Here is a 21292-nt window from a genome sequence, read left to right on the forward strand (position 1 = left end):
TGTTTAGTATGTGTTATATGGCCTTATTTCAATGACTTAAACATTTATTTTTTTCAAAAACCATGCATAAATGTTATTTCTCAAAAATACAAACATGTACACACATGTTGCTCACATATTATTGTTGCCCAGTTTGTGCTGAATACAGTGTTATCAGACTTTAGCCATTAATATGTTTTTAAGCAACTGAAAAAAAGCACAAATGTGAAGGCATGTCAAAACTTCTCCAGGGCACAAAACACCCTCAGACCCCAGAGGGTTAACCACCAGAGTCATCTGGAGTACTTTTATTTTGCCCTTATGTGGATTTTGGAGCTTCAAAATATTGGCACCCTTTCACTTGCATTGTATGGACCAACAGAACTGACAAATTCTTCTAAACATCTTTGATAGTATTCTGCAGAATAAATAAAGTCATACACATCTGGGACGGCATGAGGGTGATTAATTGATGAGAGAATTTTCATTTTTGCTTGAACTAACCCTAAAACTATCAAGAACATGTCTGGGTCATTTTTCACCCAAAATTCAAAATAAAGTTTTTTTTTTTTTTTTTTTTTTTTTAAGAATATTTAAGATTTTTGCATTGATTATCATCATGACTTGCACTGATAAATTACAATAATGATAATGTAAAGAGAAACACAATTTCAAGAGATGAGGCAAAACAGCAGAATGGACTGCAGTAAATTGAATTTGGGGTTAATATATGCTTAACTCTTAAAATATGCTTAAATATTTTAAAGGATTAAATCCATTTTTTTCGGCAAAATATTATTTGTTATTTTTGTCTTGATTTTGGGATGAAATGTAACCTATATTTACCAAGAAACAGATTCACATTTCTCTGGCATTCTGCTTTATTTGTCATGCCAACTTTGTGCTTGCACTAACAACATAAAGCTAAGCCAGGTAAGATTTAAAAATGTAATAAGTCTATTTATTTAGCTATTGCTAGCTTATCTTTGCAAAATTACACAGTTGATTAAGTTTTATTATTTTCATTAGTATTGCTTTTTTTTAAAGCAGAAAAGACCTCTGAACTATTGTTGGGTCGCAACCCACTAGTGCATTAGATTAACTATTATCAAATCTTAGCAGTCTGTTTTCTTACCCCTTTCTGACATCTTTTAAGTTATTATTGCTCAATCAAAATTAACCAGTCTGTGTTACCCCACATCTGTATAATAGAGAAAGTGAAAGTGAAAATCAAGGATACAGGGAGAGAGCAAGAGAGAGCGAGAGAGAGAGAGAGAGAGAGAGAGAGAGAGAGAGAGAGAGAGAGAGAGAGAAATAGAGATTAACAGGCAAGATGGTGATTTTGATTATCTACCGTAAATCTGTGTAGTTCATATAAGAGAGAAAAGGAAGATGTAGAAAAGCACGACTGTGAGAGTAAGAGATTTAAAAAGAAAAAGAGTCAGGAAAAGAGAGCACACAAGGGAGGAGATGAGGCAGATAATGGATGAAAGACCAAAAAAAGAGGAGAGATGGAGAGGGATCGAGGGCTGTTGGTGAGGGTTTTATATGACTCTCTCTTGTGTGTCTGGCAAGCCAATAAACATATCATACTTCTATAAAGGTGGAGCACAAAAGATGGACTGAAGCGAGAGCGAGGCTAATCTTTAAATCCTCCAACAGCCTGTCTAACACTGACTCTCCAAGGTCAGTTTATAAATGAGCAAACAGAGAGTGTGGGAAAAGCATGAAACTTCACATTCCAACAAACACTTGCATGTGTCATACAGCATTAAGCTTTAATCAAGATTTTCAGGCAACCTTTCCTTCAACCTTGAATTATAAGAGGAGAGTGGATTTAAGTCCGACTCTGTGGTAAAGAAAACAAATGAGATCTCTTTTATTATCTCAAGTGTTTCTCTAAGCATTGAGTATACTGAGAAACAAATGAAGACTTTTTCTTAAGTCTCCTGCTTTTCAGTTTGTTCTCCTGAGAAAAAGTCGGCAATTGAGTCCCAGTGACCTCAGTTGTCATCTTTAAAATGTCCCCCTCTTATTTTTCAGTGTGAACTCTTCCATTTATCATCAAATATATTAAAAAAATTTGAGTTATGCTAGTCATATTAATTATTTAAATCTATTTACAATTGTCTCATTTGTCTCTGTAGGGTTAAATTCTTCTCCACCGGCAGTCCATCGCGCCAAATTCATGTTCACGCAAAATCCCCTTAAGATGACTATTTTGCTTGTGGAATTTCACAGCACTAAGGTTAATGTGACTGTTTAAACCTGCCCAAAAATGTAATTAAAATGCCCAATATATATATATATATATATATATATATATATATATATATATATATATATATATATGCTGACCTGTAGTGAACCAGTACCAGCCTGTAAAATGTAAGGAGTAAAAAGAGCTGAATTAGGAGTTCTAATGATCCTTAATGAAGGGTCTCTAATGAGCACATTTTAGCGACGGATATTACAGGCTGTTATCGTGGGTGGTTTTCATGAAGGATTTAGCTCTATTCCAAACCATGACATTCAGACTAGGGTGTGGGTTTGGTGGGGTATGTTGGGCTGAACTTACTGTCTTTAAAGCTTCATGTACAGTGGTGTAATTTGCCCAGCCTGGGGCTTAAGCTGTGATAGAGGAAACAGCAGAAATCCCATTACAATGGCCTTCCTGCTACAGGAAAATGACTAAATATTAATCAAACATTGATTAAAGTATAGAATCCTGCTCTCATTATTCACATGGTATCTCATTCTCCCTGCTCTAGTCATATCACCCTCTCTTTTATTTTATATTCTCTCTTTACTTGGATTTTTCATCATATTCAGTATTACAGGTGTGAAAAACCAAGACAATGGAAGACAGACACTAGATAAAGGGAGGTATGCCTAAAAATACTTGTGGTATTGTTCAGGCCTTGTACTAGAAGCAAAAATAAATTAATTCCACAAAGATCACAATCACACGTTCTTACTGCATACAAAAAATTGGATGATGTATGGGTGGACAGATAGATATATAGAGAAAGATATGACACTATGGCTGAGTTCAAAATTGCATACTACCATACTACTCATACTATTTCTGCAATAGAAACATATGGCAGAAGTAGTATGGGTAGTATGCCATTCCGAAGTCAGCCTATGTTGACTTCGACGGATGAAAAGCTTTAGTGGTGAAGTTAGATTTACTGCAGCACTGAAACCAACCTTGAGGCTTATTCTGGGGTTGCAGTATTTGCAATGGACAATTTTGTGTGCAAAATACATTGGCATAGAGACACATCTTCTAAAAGGCATTTAATGTGTTTTATCATTTGAGTTTATAAACATTCCCCAACCATCCATCTCACTGTAAGCTATAGAAAATGTTAAACAATACGGTGAATTTGGTTTTCATAAAATTACCTTTTTATCCCCTTCACAGTGTGAAAGGAGAGGAGAAAATGAATGCATAGGCGATCAATCTACCTCTGAAGTATGAGAGTTATGCTTTAATGAATAGGTGTAAACTGTATTTTACATTCGCAATAGGAACCATTCAGTTGGACAAACACATGAACAAAATCCTAATGAGGTGGGACGACAAAAAGAAACTCTACTTTCACAAACGGGGCTCAGACATGTCTCACATTTTCTTTAATCTTATCTCTGTAGCGTGCCAAGAGCACATCGGTACATTTACAGGTGTCATTGCATTTTAAAATGTAATCTCTGTCTGTGTTTTTAGCAGAGGGATTTTGACGGGATAAAACTCACCACACAGGTTTTATTCCACACATTTATATGGCTTTATCTAGCTGGCCTTAATTAGTTTAAGTAAAAAGCTTCCTACTGGAAGCTATTACTGAGCAATAAAGAAGCAATTTATGAGTTTATCAATACGAAACATTAAGATTTCCCTATTGAAGGGTAGAAGAAAAGAAAAACAAAAGGGAAGTGGATGAAAGACATTTCTGCTGAGGTGAGCTGTTCTGCACACAATTAATTCACATACTGTATTTCCTTTCCATTATCCCATTGCATTTATTAAAAATTGACTCAATGGGTCTCTTTTACGAACCATGAATGTGCACTTATTAGTGCGTGAAAACCTGTCTGCAAACATTTTCATGCTGAAATCATGATTCATCAATAAGTACTCTCAACACTAGATGTACACAAAAATCAGACTCCTGGTTACTTTAAAAAACATAGAATATGTTAAGTAGAAATATAATGTATTTTAGTACAAGAAATGTAAAAGCTAAATACTTAACTGATAAGACTGACTTGTCTTATTTCAAAGTAACATAAATGATACTGTGTTACAGCTTGACATGGGATAGATTATGTGCTTGTGTTTCAGTTGGCTTTACTCGAAGATCTTACGTATGTCATGTGAGAGTGCAACTTTGGAGATTGTAAGGATACATTTGTAGAGAGAGATGTATGGCAGCACAGGTGAGGTTGCACGGAAATATAAGGAGATTGTTTGTGCATGTATCATGCCAATTACCAATTGTAGGCAAATGCTTCCTCATTTACAATAATTCGTATTAAAGGGTAAAAGTAAATCCATTTGCTTATGCACCGGTTGTGAATCTGGTGGAAATTTTGGATGGACCTTTTCTGTGCACAAAAGAACGAGCACTTGTATGCAGTTACTAGTGGATGAGACCGAGTGCTACTGAATGCACATTTGTCCTTCAAGATATTCATTCAATATGCAACTTAAAATCATTACATTTGTGAGGACAAATCAGTGTTGCAGAGCTAAAGTGGTTTGTGAATCACCAGACCTGCAGTGCGGCTTGCATGAGAGATAGTCTAATAGTGTGGCTGTTTCCCCAAACACTCAAAAACAAAAAATAAAACGCTTTACTCACATGAGCATTCAGCAAGGCATGGAAAAGTCATTTCCACACTGGCTGCGCAGCCTGGGAGGATTGGGCCTGTTAATCTGTTTCAGATCCTTTACAGAGCCGTGACTTAGCAGGCAGGGAAGAGAGAGCGAGGAAAAACACTACATCTGAGTAATCTGTGTTTGAAACAAGCTATACATCATGCAGATGGTAAGGCAGGCGAAAAGAGAGAAAGCTGTGGAATGGTGAGGGGCAGAACTAACTGTTAACTTCTCATCTCTTTGCTATGAAATACCAAAGTCTTTGCTCTATTTCCGTTGAACGAACTACCCAGGCTTCTATGCACAGATGATAGAAAAACAAAATGTTGTGCTGTTTAAGGCATAATTTGTCTTATTTTATTGGCCTGTTATAATGAGCAGGGAGCATGTGGGTGGTTATGTGGTGTCATGCCCCCTGTGTAGGACACAATATATCTGTTCACAAAGCACCCCTCTCAGCTGCTTCCAATCTCCACGTATATGTGATTACATTTTCTGTCGTCACCCTGCATTGTAGTTGAGAATGTTATGGTGACCGATTTTTAAAAAGCTGTGACAGTGGAACGTAGTTCACTATAGATTTTATTGCCTGAGTGTGGGGCAGAATTAAGTAATATACATTTCAAATGTGTTTATTTCACTAACTAAAAATTACCTAATATACCATGTTTTTCTTAGTACCTTGGAGTACGATGTCAGTACCAAGGTGTATAATTATGATAATCTTTCAGTTGTTATATACAGTATATTGAAGTACAATTATACTAACATCTGATAACATTACTGTACAATGTTACCTTCAAAGGTTTGGTATTGCCAACTTCCTCACAATACACGACACATTGCATTACATATGTTACAAATCAATACTTACATAAAAATGTTTAAATTGGACTGTGATTTAAGCTGCGGTAAAAGTAAATGGTCTGCACTTATATATTGCCTTTTTTAAGCCTTAACAGTATTCAAAGTGCTTTACACTGTGACTCATTCACCCATACATTCATACACCAATGGCAGCAGAGCTGCTATGTAAGGTGCTAGCCTGCCATTGGGAGCGACTTTGGGTTTGGTATCTTGCCCAAGGACACTTCGGCATGTGGAGTCATGTGGGCCGGGATTCAAACCACCAACGCTGCGATTAGTGGCCGACCCGCTCTACCAACTGAGCCACAGCTGCCCGTGTGAGAAAGCTGTTGTCAGAGAAAGAGCAAATCTGCGGGATCAGTTTCAAACTCTTGCACGGTTTGCTTTGGTTTTGTCCAGTAAGGTGCTTAATTGCAGTGAGAATTTTTTCAATTTTGACAACTTGCTTGTTAATTCATTGAACTGTAGGAAGTTACATGAATGCACACATGAAAAAGTGGTACAAGGGCCTAGGGAGAAAAAGAATGTGAGATACAGTATTGAGATTGTATTGGCATCACTTAGAACTGCCACTGTACTTTTTTTTTTTGTTGTAAAGTCTGTAGGAATCAACACTTCTTAAATTACTATGACTAGAGAAATGTCACTGAAGTGACTCAAATTTGTTCTGTAAATTGCTCTAAAACACACCTCGGAACCTGGGGAACATGTAATAGAAGATGTGAAGGAAATTGATTGCTTTGGGAAAAGATCTAGCGAAAGTCTCATGAAATGTGAATTACTGCATGGAGCAAGTAAAAGGTATAAATAAACATCTTATAATATAAAACAAATAGACAGCATAAAAACAGTCTTCCTGTGTCAGTTAATGCATATATAATTACAGCTGCTGTGTATTTTTCACTGTTTAATGCTGGAGTAATTTTGCACCACTAGCATGACTATACCAAACTGCAAAAATAGTGAACCAAAAATGTCCAGAACACTTCTGCTGTCTTCCATTTCTCCCCAAACAGGTAGTCCTGCCCCAAACTTGCACCACTGGTTGAGCCAATGTTGCCATGACTGGTCAGGATGCTCAAACATTATTAAGATTACTATGTTCAGAACAGCATACTACCATACACTTACTATTTCTGCAGCATATATATTTGGTAGAAATAGTAAGAGCCTATGTTTTCATAGCACCACAGAGCCACAGTGTTTACAGAATTTGGGGAAAATCAACCTACAAAATAGTTGTACATGTCGCTACATATTAAAGTATTTTTAACATTACAGCTCACTTCAGTGTTGATGTTCAGAGACAATTTTAAGTAAGCCATTAGTAGGCTGATTTTCTTAAAAAGTGTTAAAACTGTGGCACTTTCAGAATTGCTTTTTGTTTGAGTAGACTGACTTTGACTAGACCAACGCTGTAAGTTTGAGTAGGGCACACAGCAGGGAGAGTTCGTGAAATGGTAAATATTTTTGTAATTCCATTTGGTTCCGCTACTGTCACAGAAATTAAATAAAAATAAACATGAAATAAACAGAAAATAAACTGCTACCTTAAGGAGAATCTGGAATTGTGCTGATTAACTTTCATCTCCCATATATCAAGATCAGCATGCAAGTTATGACTATATCAAAGCTGCATTATTGTCACGCTAACCAAGAGATGTGAGGATAAATTAGCATGTTAATAGCTCAATCACAATGTATTCTAAATAGGGCTACGTGCAATATGGGAGAGAAAAACTATTACCGGTCCTTTGAAATTTCACACAAAAAAATTGTTACAGTAAATACAAAAAACTAAATCTATTTCTCACTTCACCATAAGCCCTTTACTATGCTGTAGATCTATAAATGCACACTGTTCATCAATGGAAGGAGAGATTGACGATTAATAGGTGAGAAGTGATAAAAGATTATTTGAACACAATGTCCCAACACCATCAGACCTGCAATCTAAGAGCATACCACCATGGAGACTGGAAGAAGGTGTTGAAGATCAGGAAAGGGGAAGGAAAACAATTAAAGAAAATTGAAAGCAACATCTTGCACATTTATATGTAAAAAATGTCATAATGCACAGAGACACAGAAATACATAAACACATCTCAAATCCTCAATAGAATAGTTGTAAAACAGGGAGATTTCAATAAATTAATAAAACACCGTAATAGTGTACACGAGCATGTCTTAAGAAGGAGATGCCTATTTTATTAGTTAACAGCACTAGTGGTTCACCTAATAGTAAAAAAAAAATAAAATGAATACAACTGAGGAAAAACATTGGTAATTCTTAAAATGCACCCAGGCTCAGTTTGTGTTGGTCCTTGTGAGGAACAAAATTGGAATTTAATCGAGTTCCTTTCTGAGCCATTTTCAGCCTTAATACACCATTGGAGGCAGACTCTTAGCCCTTACACTATTATTGTAGGGATTGAATTAGCAAAGCTGCTCTCCACTTAATGTCACATTAGATCTTCACACACACATACACAGAGCTACTGTCTATATTAAAACAGAGACTGAATGAATAGGGATCTCTGCATTTAGCTCACAGGGGAGGTAGTGAAGGATGAGGTACATTGGGATGGACAGAGAAAGAGAGAGAGAGAGAGAGAGAGAGAGAGAGAGAGAGAGAGAGAGAGAGAGAGAGAGAGAGAGAGAGAGCATGAGCCAGTGCACTTTATGATGTTTGGAAATGGTTCTCTGATTTGAGAGTAAGTGGACCTGAATCTCTCAATTTTTATAGCCATTCAGTTAAACACAGTGAACGAAATATAACTCATGCATGGGGTGAGTTATGTATTTGGAAAGGGTCATTTACCAGGGCAAGATTCAACCTCTGAAAGTCCCAGCAAGCTAGCAAAACATTGAAAATAATGTATATACAAAGGTATTCTGAAAATAAAATGAAACATAATACTGTTGATACAACTCAAGGAAATTGGACATGAATAATGATAGAATTTGTTGGCTATCTTCAAGGGGAAAAATGTGAATGTATGTCCTCTAAAATATAGCAACTTAATGGGGCCGGGAGAAGGTGCCCATCCATAATTTCCCAACATAGGATTTGATAAGTTGTTTTTTCCTTTGCTGCAATATCAGCCTTTATTATTCTAGAAAGGCTTTCTAATATATTTGTTCAAATGGATGCATTGATTTGCTCTCATTTCGACACAGGAGCACCAGGTCAGGTTTGTGTTCCGGGCTGTAATAGGTGTAACTGAAATAGTCAGACCCATTGATTAAAAGGGGATGTCTTCATACTTTGGGCCATGTAGTGTATTTTATAGTTTAATAATCACTTTTAGTCTGGCTTGGCAAATTGTCACGCTGTTGTTCAACAGCACCATTCAAAGCACACACAAAAGATTATACTCTAGACCAAAAATTTATTTTATTGACCTGAAATAAAGTGCATTTACTTCTGAGAGGAAAAGGGCTTTGCTCTGGGCAGTTCCTTCTCTCTCATGGAGATTCATTACTTTAAAATTCTGTGAAACACCAAATATAGGCAAAGGCACTAGCCATTCTCAGGTAAGGTACTTGTTTAACTTTGGGCAGCTTGGTGCATCTCACTTTAGTTACCTGAGTGCCACATTTATGTGATTCAGACGGACACACAAACACAAAGGCATTCAAGATGACTTTCAGCGAAAAAACAACATTCACACACAATCTCGCATACAACTTAAAGCACGCCAGTGATAGCATCCAGTAATTAATGCAGAATGAAAACGAAATGTCATCTAAAGACACAGGCCACTTCCCATTGGCTTCGCCAAACTCAGCCATTTTTCTTGTTAATGTAGCATGTCGAATTTGTAAAGCAACGGAGTGAAAATGAAAGGTTGCATATCTCACTTGGTTGGCAATATGTATTTGATACCAGCAGTAAATCAATGCCCTGTGCTGAAACACATGTTAATGGAAGCCACTAAATTGGAATAGAATTTGTTTAGGGAGGAGGAAAAAAAACCCAGAGTGGCTGAGAGAGCATGAAAACTTAGCCATCTGTTTTATGTCACTGGAAAATTAGACGATTTAAAGGAGAAAAGAGATGTGTGGACAGAAGCTTATTTTCTAATTTGATTAACTTAAAAATGACTTTAAAGCGACAGAAAAGGACATTCTAAAATAATTTTTTTGAAATGGATAGTTCTGATTGGATGAAAGCCATTGTTAAATGAATAAAAACATAATTATACATTCTACATTTATGCACCAAGCTCCTGCATTTTGCATAATGAACTAAATTACTTTGGCAAAAGTGACTAAAAATAGTTTCTTTCGATTATTATTATTATTAAATCTGTTTACTGAACATTGGTGGCTTTGTTCATATTGCTTTTGTCACCGTTTAAGATCAGTAAGCCTCTCAAATTTGTGCATTACAGTTATTTTATCCCAAGTAAGGGTGTATGTACAGGCCAACTGTAATAATTACGGCATTCACCAATGCAACCACTTAACATAAAGTAAATGTATTTTAAATTTATTATACAGTATATTGTAAACTTGGATGTTACATGCTGGAATGGTCAACATATTCTAATGGCGAAATCGTACGATTTTTTTTAAATTTGACTAATTCGTTGGCCAATCATTTCCATCTAATACTTGCTTCTGTCATACACAACAGCTTCCTATCATGTTTACACACTCTACTGATTGGTTAAGTTTAGATAAGGGGTTTGAGTTAGGGCATAACATTAATAAGTATGTCCGTAATGCGTGTGCAAAACTCGTGCTTACTTCCGCATTGATGAATTCGTACAAGTTTATGTGAACAACATTGTGCCAGACCATGTGAAATAGCCAAATGGTAAATTATGTATGAATTTCCATGAGAAGGGATTTATTTATTTTACATTTTATTTAAATATATTTATATATTGTCTGAAAATTGTATCTCTCATACAGCTACAAATAATTAATCAGAGAAAAGAGTCTATCCTTGTAATAAGCACCATGTGTTTATCACCCCCGCCTGCCACCAGACTTTCAAACCCTGGACAGACCTCTGTTGTATACGGGCAGGAGTCCCCTTGCAGCAGGTGTCCCGATGCATTCTGGTCACCACAGACGCCTCCAAGCAGTGTTGGGGCGCCGTGTGCAATGGGCACACAGCAGCGGGACATTGGAAAGGGCCCCCGCTGCGCTGGCACATCAATTGCCTAGAGTTGTTGGCTGTACTTCTTGCCCTTCTGAGGTTTCTCCTACTAGTTCGGGGCAAGCACGTCTTGATCCGATCAGACAGCACCACGACGGTAGCATACATAAATAGCCAAGGCGGAGTACGCTCCCGTCACATGTCACAACTCGACCGCCGTCTCCTACTTTGGAGCCAAGCTTTTATTACAGGCTGACATTACAACACAGACTGTAGTTAACAAAATATATTGTGACAAAATAATCTGCTTATTTTAAATAATGGACTAATGACTATTGGCTTGGGCTATACAAAAGCCCATTTAGGCTCTGGTTCAGAGTCAATTTTACATTCATGTTCTAAGATTTTTTTTCTTTCACCAAATTAAAAAAACAAAAAAACTTTACAATACAGTAATTTGAACCCTAAAACAGCAGTCATTTCTTATATGTACTTAAGCGTACAAAAAAATGAGTGCACATACAGTACTGCACAAATATTTGTCAGTTAGTGGAGTAAGGTGTACAAACTTTCAATATAGAATGTTTATCCTCTTACATAATATACTTTTATTGCATCTACAAACATAACGTCTAGTTTATTGTTGTAACCTCCATTCCCTGATGGAGGGAACGAGACGTTGTGTCGAAGAAGAGACACTAGGGGTCTCTCTTGAGAGCCTCGCGCATCTCTGAACTTGAGAAAAGGCCAATGAGAAATTGGCAGACAGAATTTGTATGTCCCGCCCCCGGACATACAGGTATAAAGGGAGGGAAATGAGTCCGTTCATTTAGGATTTTGCCTGAGGAGCCGACAATGAGGTTTCGCCGTAACAGTGGATCGGTTCAGCGAGGTGGCCGGGAGGACACAACGTCTCATTCCCTCCATCAGGGAACGGAGGTTACAACAAAAATCTCGTAAAGGTATTGGGTGTTGCCCACCCCGCTGCTCTGCATATGTATGCTAAGAAGGTGCCTTTGGCCAGTGCCCACGAGGATGCCACACTTCTCACAAGTTTTCTCGAACCTGCAAGGGGCATGATCAGGAGAGCCGTCTTCAGGGAGAGGGCCTTGAGTTCAACTGAAGGGGGTCTCTGAAGGCCCGAGAGGACCACTGAGAGATCCCCGGAGGGGAACAGGCTTGGCCGGGAAGGGTTCAACCTCCGGGCGCCTCTAAGGAACCTGATAACCAAGACGTGCTTACCCAAAGACTTTCCGTCTACTGTGTCGTGGTGGGCTGCAATAGCGGCAACATACAACTTCAAGGTGGAGGGGGACAGCCTCCCCTCCAAACTCTCCTGCAGAAATGACAGCACTGACCCGACTGCGCACCTCTGTGGGTCTTCAGACTGGGAAAAACACCAATTTGCAAACAAGTGCCACTTCAGTGCCAGACGTGGAGTTCCAGAGGTCTGGGCGCGGATTCCAGAGGGTGCCCCGTCCCTGAGAAAGAAGGTCCTTCCTCAGGGGAATTTGCCAGGGAGGGGCTGTCGCGAGGAGCACGAGATCCGAGGACCAAGTCCGAGAGGGCCAGTAGGGGGCCACCAGAATGACTTGTTCCTCGTCCTCCCTGACCTTGCATAGCACCTGTGCAAGCAGGCTCACTGGGGGAAATGCATACTTGCACAGCCCCCTGGGCCAGCTGTGTGCCAGCGTGTCTGGCACGAGGGGAGCTTCCATTCGGGAGTACCAGAGCGGGCTGTGAAAGGTCTCTCGGGAGGCGAATAGTTCTACCTATGCCTTCTGAACCGCTCTCAAATCAGCTGGACCAACTGGGGGTGGAGCATCCATTCTCCGCTGGGCGTACCCTGTCATGATAGCGTGTTATATTTGTGTTATGTGATGGGAGCGTACGCCACCTTGGCAATTTATGTATGCTACTGTTGTGGTGCTGTCTGATCGGATGAAGACATGCTTGCACCAAACTAGCGGGAGAAATCTCTGAAGGGCAAGAAGTACAGCCAACATCTCTAGGCAGTTGATGTGCCAGCACAGCAGGGGCCCTTTCCAACGGCCCGCGTCTGCGTGCTCATTTCACACGGCGCCCCAACTCGGCTTGGAGGCCTCTGTGGTGACAAGAACGCGTCGGGACACCTGCTGCAAGGGGACTCCTGCCCGTAAAAAACAGAGGTCTGTCCAGGGTTTGAAAGTCTGGCGGCAGGCGGGGGTGATAAACACACAGTCCGTGCCACGGCGCCATGCTCGTCTCAGGACTCGAGTCTGGAGCCAGTGCTGAAACGGTCTCATATGCATCAACCCCAGTGGTGCAATATATGCCCCAGGAGCTTCTGGAAATGTTTAAGAGGGACCGCCGTGCCTGGCCTGAACACGAGCAAGCATGTCGGCCATCTGGGCATCATCCTCTGACTGGGCGTGCTGACCCGAGGGTAGTAGCGCAGTCGACTCTTCCGCATCAGACTCTCCGATGCAGCGGCGAGCTCATCATCCAGCTCAGGGGGCTCAAGAGGATAGGCAGACTGGCCGTGAGGTGAGCCGCAGTCACCCCGAACCCGGGCGGAAGTCAACGAGCATGTCAGGGGGCGGGTGGTTCGTGGGGATGTACACGGCAAAACCAAGCCCGCTGCCATCCCCAAATCGCCTCCATCGCCAGCCGGGTCATCCTCAATCCCGTGGGAAGAAGGAACGACAGACAGGGAACTCTGTTGGTGAAAGCAGTAGATTCATAGCTCAAGTAGACAAGTTTATGTATGCTTGATTGTTAACTATATCAAAGCAAAAAATGTACGCCCCTCCCCCAAGCCCCAGGTAAGCAACAACGTTAATGAGAACATTCATTAGAAAATAGAATATAATCTAATAAAATCAAATGTTCCAAATGAGAGTAATACTGAACAAATACCAGTAAAGTGATGATAATGATGTTGGTACAGCCATAAAAATGAGAACATGCAGTGTTGCATGTGTATTATGTCATTATTTTGGTCTTATCTATATATATATATATACACTCACCTAAAGGATTATTAGGAACACCATACTAATACTGTGTTTGACCCCCTTTCGCCTTCAGAACTGCCTTAATTCTATGTGGCATTGATTCAACAAGGTGCTGAAAGCATTCTTTAGAAATGTTGGCCCATATTGATAGGATAGCATCTTGCAGTTGATGGAGATTTGTGGGATGCACATCCAGGGCACGAAGCTCCCGTTCCACCACATCCCAAAGATGCTTTATTGGGTTGAGATCTGGTGACTGTGGGGGCCATTTTAGTACAGTGAACTCATTGTCATGTTCAAGAAACCAATTTGAAATGATTCGAGCTTTGTGACATGGTGCATTATCCTGCTGGAAGTAGCCATCAGAGGATGGGTACATGGTGGCCATAAAGGGATGGACATGGTCAGAAACAATGCTCAGGTAGGCCGTGGCATTTAAACGATGCCCAATTGGCACTAAGGGGCCTAAAGTGTGCCAAGAAAACATCCCCCACACCATTACACCACCACCACCAGCCTGCACAGTGGTAACAAGGCATGATGGATCCATGTTCTCATTCTGTTTACACCAAATTCTGACTCTGAATGTCTCAACAGAAATCGAGACTCATCAGACCAGGCAACATTTTTCCAGTCTTCAACTGTCCAATTTTGGTGAGCTCTTGCAAATTGTAGCCTCTTTTTCCTATTTGTAGTGGAGATGAGTAGTACCCGGTGGGGTCTTCTGCTGTTGTAGCCCATCCGCCTCAAGGTTGTGCGCGTTGTGGCTTCACAAATGCTTTGCTGCATATCTCGGTTGTAACGAGTGGTTATTTCAGGCAAAGTTGCTCTTCTATCAGCTTGAATCGGTCGGCCCATTCTCCTCTGACCTCTAGCATCAACAAGGCATTTTTGCCCACAGGACTGCCGCATACTGGATGTTTTTCACTTTTCACAGCATTCTTTGTAAACACTAGAAATGGTTGTGCGTGAAAATCCCAGTAACTGAGCAGATTGTGAAATACTCAGACCGGCCCGTCTGGCACCAACAACCATGCCACACTCAAAATTGCTTAAATCACCTTTCTTTCCCATTCTGACATTCAGTTTGGAGTTCAGGAGATTGTCTTGACCAGGACCACACCCCTAAATGCATTGAAGCAACTGCCATGTGATTGGTTGATTAGATAATTGCATTAATGAGAAATTGAACAGGTGTTCCTAATAATCCTTTAGGTGAGTGTATATATAAATTAGGGCTGTCGATATAATGCATGAATTCAGTGCAATTCATTTTACAAAAAATAACGAGTTAAAATAAATAACGCAATGAATCGCAATGCCGCCGGACCATAATAAGGAAGATTCCTGAGGAATGCAAGCTTGTAGTACCACCTGTTTACTCCAGAGGGCAGAAAGTGAAAATTCAGCAGTATGAGCAACACGCAGTTTATACAGTGAAGAAAACACTTCATTTGGCAGAACAACACAAACATGCGTTACGTTGTTGCGTTCCAAACACTCGCAAGGAGCGCAAATGCGAACTAAAGGATCTCAAGATGTGTTTAAAGATTGAGTATTAAACTATATTTAACTTGACACAGTGACCTAAACATTTTATGTTTATGATGCAATGCTCCCGAGACACTACACAAGCATGTCTGACGCAGGGTGTGGCTGGATTGAGATGAATTACCCCATAAATATTTAATCACAAATATAATCAAAGAAATTTCCTTCAAACTTACTTATTTAAGGACTAACCCACTAATTATTTGCTTGTAGAGAGATTTAATTGTGATGTCAATATATTCTGTACATTTTGTGGTCTGCAGGCCACATATATATATATATATATATATATATACATATACATATAATGGTTAGAAGGAAACCTAGAGAGGCCTTCAAGTCACAGTGTCTCACACCCACTGCGAAATTTGGTGGAGGATCGGTGATGGTCTGTGGGTGCTTCAACAAGGCTGGAACCATGTAGATTCATCTTTGAGGAGGACGCATTGATCAAGCCACATACAAGCAGGTTTGGGAAGTAACAAAATATAAGTAATTGTATTCCACTACAGTTACGATTTAAATAATTGGTATTAAGAATACTGTTACGAATTAGCAGGGACAACGAGGGAGACAAGGTTGAGGATCCAAACGCAGTATATTTATTAATTAAACAAACACAAAGGAACACCCGCGATGGGGAAATAAACATGAACAAAGCACAAGGGCAGGAAACACAGAACAGGCTTACAACATAAACTAACATTCATAACAACAAACAACGATCGACCATGACTGAACGAAAAGGCAGGGTATAAATACAAGAAGGGACCAATGAACAAACAGAACTCAAAATAACATGATAAGGTGATGAACAGAAACCAATGAGAAACTAACGAGGACAGGTGAGAACAATGAACAATGAACACGATGGCTAACAAGACTATGGAGGTACAGAAGGTTCAAAAGTGAAAACTATGGAGTGACGAAAGTATCAAAATGGAAGACAAAGGGGAAACAGAAAAACAGGACAAGGTCATACGTTACAGTTACATTCAAAAAGCATTTTGATTACTGAAGAGATTACTTTGCATTTTATTGTTCATTTGTTTCATTTAATATTTAGTCCTTTCAGATGGAAAACATTTACACATTAAATGATGCGATCCAAAGTGCATTTGAATAAAGATGGAACACTTTCTTATGATGTGTTACATTCATACAAGCAGACAGAGAAGTAAGTTTGAAGTAAGTTTGGAGCAGAAGAAATAGAAATAAACCTTATGTAAATTGTCAGCTTTACGCTAAGCTAAAATGTTATTTCTAGCCATTTTACATGCACGTTACTAGGCACATTTGTTTTTTATTAAGAAAATTTACTTTGGATCCTAATTTATTTTTTCTAGTAAGACCTTCGATGTTAGGGCAAAAATCGTATTCTTGATAATAATTTTTGTATTGTTTTCCTGTAAAATATCTAAAAATCATTAAAACAAGATAATTTCTCATTAAAACAAGATCAATTTGATTTATCTTGTTTTAGAAACAACACTGCATAAGATATTTAAGTTTTTCAGAGAATGTATTTTTAACACGTGTATTTTGTCTTACTTTAGTTGAGTTGAGTTTTTATAATCAAAACAAGTTAAAAATCTACCAGTGCTGTAGAAGTAATCCAAAATTATTTAGAATACGTTACTGACTTTGAGTAATCTAATGGAATATGTTTCAAATTACATTTTACAGCATGTATTCTGTAATCTGTAGTGGAATACATTTTAAAAGTCACCCTCCCAACCCTGCATACAAGGCTTTCCTGGAAGAAATATATATATATATATATATATATATATATATATATATATATATATATATATATATATATATATATATATCAGAACAGAGTGAAAATACACAAAACAAGATGAGTTCTTCAGTCATCAGACATTGTGAAATTGTATCTCATGAAAAGGCCTCATGTGGATGATGAACCATCTAAAAGAGGTTCTTTATGCTTCAGTCCAGTTTATTATTCTCTGCTTGAGGAGGTGTCTTGATCGCCTTGGCAAACACATAAGCTCAACATCTCTTTCTTTCTCTCTTATATTCTATTATATGGTTTCACCACAATTGACAATAAACTGTATAATGCTTAAACCAAGCAAGTTAGTAAGAAAGAACAGTCACTATGCTTTATAGTGTTAAGGCCAGAATAGAATAAAACTTTATGGAGTAAAAGTTGAACCAATCCCATGATAAAACCTAGAAAACAAGACATCCTGTAATTTCTTCTTGGTAAAAATTTGGTATGTATGTTTAGGTTAAAAAAAATTGGGGTGGGGGCTAAAACATTTCTGACTTGTGGGCAGTTGTTGTTTTTTTTGTCATTTAACACAAGTGCTAAAATCAAGAAGCATGACAGTGCAGCATACATACTGCATAATTTTTGGCAAACCGATAGACTCACACATTGGTTTTGTAGTTTTGAAGTATTTAAACACCTTTGAAATTAACAGGAATAATATGTCAAAGGAAAAGAATGTATCCTGTTTAAATGGGAAATGTGCAAGTCCTGACAAAACCCATGATGTGTCCAGAGGCGCTAAAACCATACAGTACATGCAAAGTATGCAATGCTTAGGGGTGCCATGTAAAGGGGGGCACCAGCGACTCACTAAAGGGGGTGCAATCGGCCTTGACACCTCCAACATCACCCCCCTCCCCCCAACACTTAGAATGGATGACACCCCCTCCCCGTTAGACAGATACATGGGGCACAACATTTTGTTTTGCATACTCACTCGGAAATGTGTAATAGTTGGATGTGTCTTATTATATCAAAGTCTATCATTAATCCTTAACAGAATAGGAAACACTAAAACCATCCCATGATTCTTTGTCTCAAATGTGAAAATGTACTCGTGTAGGCAACAGCCATTTTGCAGTGTCCACAATACATTTTGAATCACTTTATTTACATCCTATCTCATGTTACACTTACAAATAAATATTGCATTCTTACAATCTACATTTCAACTCTACCACATTTCGCCTGTGAGCGTAACTTCACCTGAGCTTTCGAAGAGAAGGTTCTACTTTTGTCCTTCCCTGCAACTCTTCAGTAATATAAACAACAAGGATTCTGGGAATTGGGGAGCATTGAATGGGGTTGGTGAAGCAGAAAGAGAAAGTTGCTTTAAAACATAGGACATATAAAAACCATGGGCAGGTGCTCCAGCCATGTAGAAAAGGTGGTATATTATGTACATTTTGCCCTCAATAAAAAGAGAAACATTCATACATTTACCATACCGGAGATTAATAGACCATAGCTATTCTGTATAATTTTCTATCACAGCAAACATAAGGTTTTGTAACAAACACAACTCATTTTGTGAGGTTGGATTTCTACATAGTCTGCCCGATACTTGTTATCTCAAATCTATGTGGGGCCGGACTGATTCACTGTCAGGTTGTAAGTCTGGGCCATTTACTGTATTCACAGTTCAGATTGGTCTCACATCAGCTGAGGGCCAATATGCACTACCAGCAATCCTGCGTTATTCTTATTGTGCAAATGAACAACCTCCCATCGGGGCTCAAAAGAAGTCCTCTGTCCTTCACATTCACTAGGAAAAAATGGACAGTGCATGAAGAGTCTATTTATTATTATGTTGCTTTTTCATCACCAATATCTTGTGTTTTTCTCCCAAAGGAGACATTGAGGGAGGACTGTGGTGTTTTGGAGCTTTTCATAGACTTCTTAAACGGTATGCAGATATGGCTGGCATCCCAGCCGAGGGATGTCCCCCGTCCCCAACTCTCTCGGAATTCACACTGGAGGACAGACAGTACAAAATTGGTGTTAAAAAAAAACAAACAAAAAAAAACACCTGGATCTGGGGCAAGCCAGGACTGTGAGAGCCCTGTTCTGGTCTACTTACATACTAATCTGATCTGAAACAATCCTGGCAATGTCTTAAAAAATAAGATCTGTTGTACTGTAACTATCAATTATTCAGACTTAAATCTTAACAATACAAAAACTAAATTACATTAGCAATAACAACTCCTTTCATGTTCATTGACTTTCTTGAACTGCTATTTTCTGTACAGCTGTCAAGTTTGTTTCCTTTCATTCTTTCTTTTGCTGGTCTTGTTTAGGCTTGTTTATTCAGGGTGTCGGTAACTGGCGTTCTGTCCCTGCGATAGCCAATTGGCAGCTGCTCTCTCTGTGCCACCTGGACTGCTTGTCAGAGGCAGTTCGAACATGCCAGTCTGTCTTCACCCATTTCCCCTTTCTGTGAATTTGCTACTTAATTTCAGACTCAGAAGGACTTTATTTGTTCATTTGACTTTCGTTTAGACATTCCTTGCATGTATCCAATTTCAGTTCTTTATTAATTAATCTTTCTCTGTACTCCTGCTCTTTTTTTCCACATCCACCTCCCCCCCAACGCAAAGGCATTTCTGGTGAGTTTTTGTTTGTCCTCCCTCTCTTTCTTTTCTTTCTTCCTAGCTCTCACAGATTGTCTTGCAGTCTCTCCATGTAGCTTCTGAGCTCGGCAGAATGTCCCAGGTCCATGTCTTGACATACCCACTTAATGTCATCTTCATTCCCGATAAGGATAGAGTTGGTGTAAGGCCCCCCTTCGTCTGGTAATACAGTGGCAAAGGAGGTAAATTTTACCCTCTTGCGCTTGGCTGCACTGGGTGAATTGTTGAGGGGTTCCACATTCCCAGTAGGGTCGTTGCCGGAATAGGACCGTGGATCGGAATGCCCGTGGGGTAGACTATGTCCATGTGAAGAGATGCTTTTCTGAAGGCCGCTCCCATTGAGTAGGTACTTACTCTCCTCACACCCCTCGTTGCGGTCTATTGCAGTTGTGCACTCATCATTGTGTGCCAGTGGTCCATGGTCCATCAAGTCTGCCTCGTTGCCAAGCCACACCCAATCGTGGGCATGGTTCATGTTACCTTGCTCTAAAACAGGAAGCTGTTTGTGCCGGTAGCGGAAGGTGAAGCTTACACAGTTGATGAGGAAGACGAGGATAGCGAGGCAAAAGACACCGAGAAGGGCGTACATACCGATCTCCAGGTCTGACAGACCTCTTGGAGACTGGGTCAGGTCACTCTCAGCTCCACCAGGTAGTTCCACCTGTGCAGGGTATCTGGTATAGTCACCAGGACTGTTGTTTTGTCCACCGCCCTGCTTATTGCCCCCAGAGCGATTAATTAGTGCTGTCTTTGTAGTGGTGCTGACTTTCTTCAATACTGATTCTTCTCTGTCCACCGCTGTATTTGTGTGTTTCCAGCTATCTGTTTTATCTGGTTCTACAACCTTATGTCTCTGTTCATTTGAGCTGTTGTCCAGTCTATTCTCCTCTTTGGTTCCAGAGCTCTGCTCTAGGTCATTCTGTCCGAACTTTACATGTACACTCCCTATTCCCATTGCCATGATGCTTTTCCTCTTGGATTTCTGGCAGGTTTCTGAGATCATCATCTCGACACGTATCAGCGCCCCCTGGCCCTCTCCTTCCGCTACCACAACAGGCCAGCGCTGGAATTGGTCCTGGTAGGTGGAGACCACAGTTTCATCCAATGAGGTGATAGTTAGGGTGAAGTCTTTGGGGTCATATATGTCAAGAGGGGTCACAGCACCATCACTGTACTGAATCCATGCACTAATTGTAGCTTCCTGAGTGAGATACAGATATAAGAATAGAATAGAAAGATACAGATGATTTAACAACAAATTCAAGTGAGTTAAAAGTCAAAAACATTCTCATAGCTTTTGCATCGGTGTCCTTGGAGGGTCATGAAGCACTGATACATACTACACTGCTTTTTTAAAATAACGTCTTTCTGCATTGAAAACACATCTAATCCCTGAACATACAAACTTGATGCATTTGTGATTGTGATTCCATTTAAACTGACAGCTATTAAAGAAAGTCT

The 21292-nt window shown here is 39.5% G+C and overlaps 1 protein-coding gene across 2 annotated transcripts in view; it reads right to left on the reverse strand.

Moving 5' to 3' along the window:
- Positions 1-18304: 18304 nt before the first annotated feature.
- Positions 18305-21292, reverse strand: part of si:dkey-215k6.1 (transmembrane protein 132C) — a 360978-nt gene continuing 357990 nt past the window's right edge. For both annotated transcript variants that reach the window (XM_052125216.1, XM_052125218.1), the window contains one exon: positions 18305-21032. In XM_052125216.1, the coding sequence (XP_051981176.1) occupies positions 19857-21032 (1176 nt within the window). In that variant the 3' untranslated portion in view covers positions 18305-19856. The remainder of the gene's footprint in view (positions 21033-21292) is intronic.

This window comes from Xyrauchen texanus, chromosome 4 (assembly GCF_025860055.1).
Source record: "Xyrauchen texanus isolate HMW12.3.18 chromosome 4, RBS_HiC_50CHRs, whole genome shotgun sequence".
Lineage (NCBI taxonomy): Eukaryota > Metazoa > Chordata > Actinopteri > Cypriniformes > Catostomidae > Xyrauchen > Xyrauchen texanus.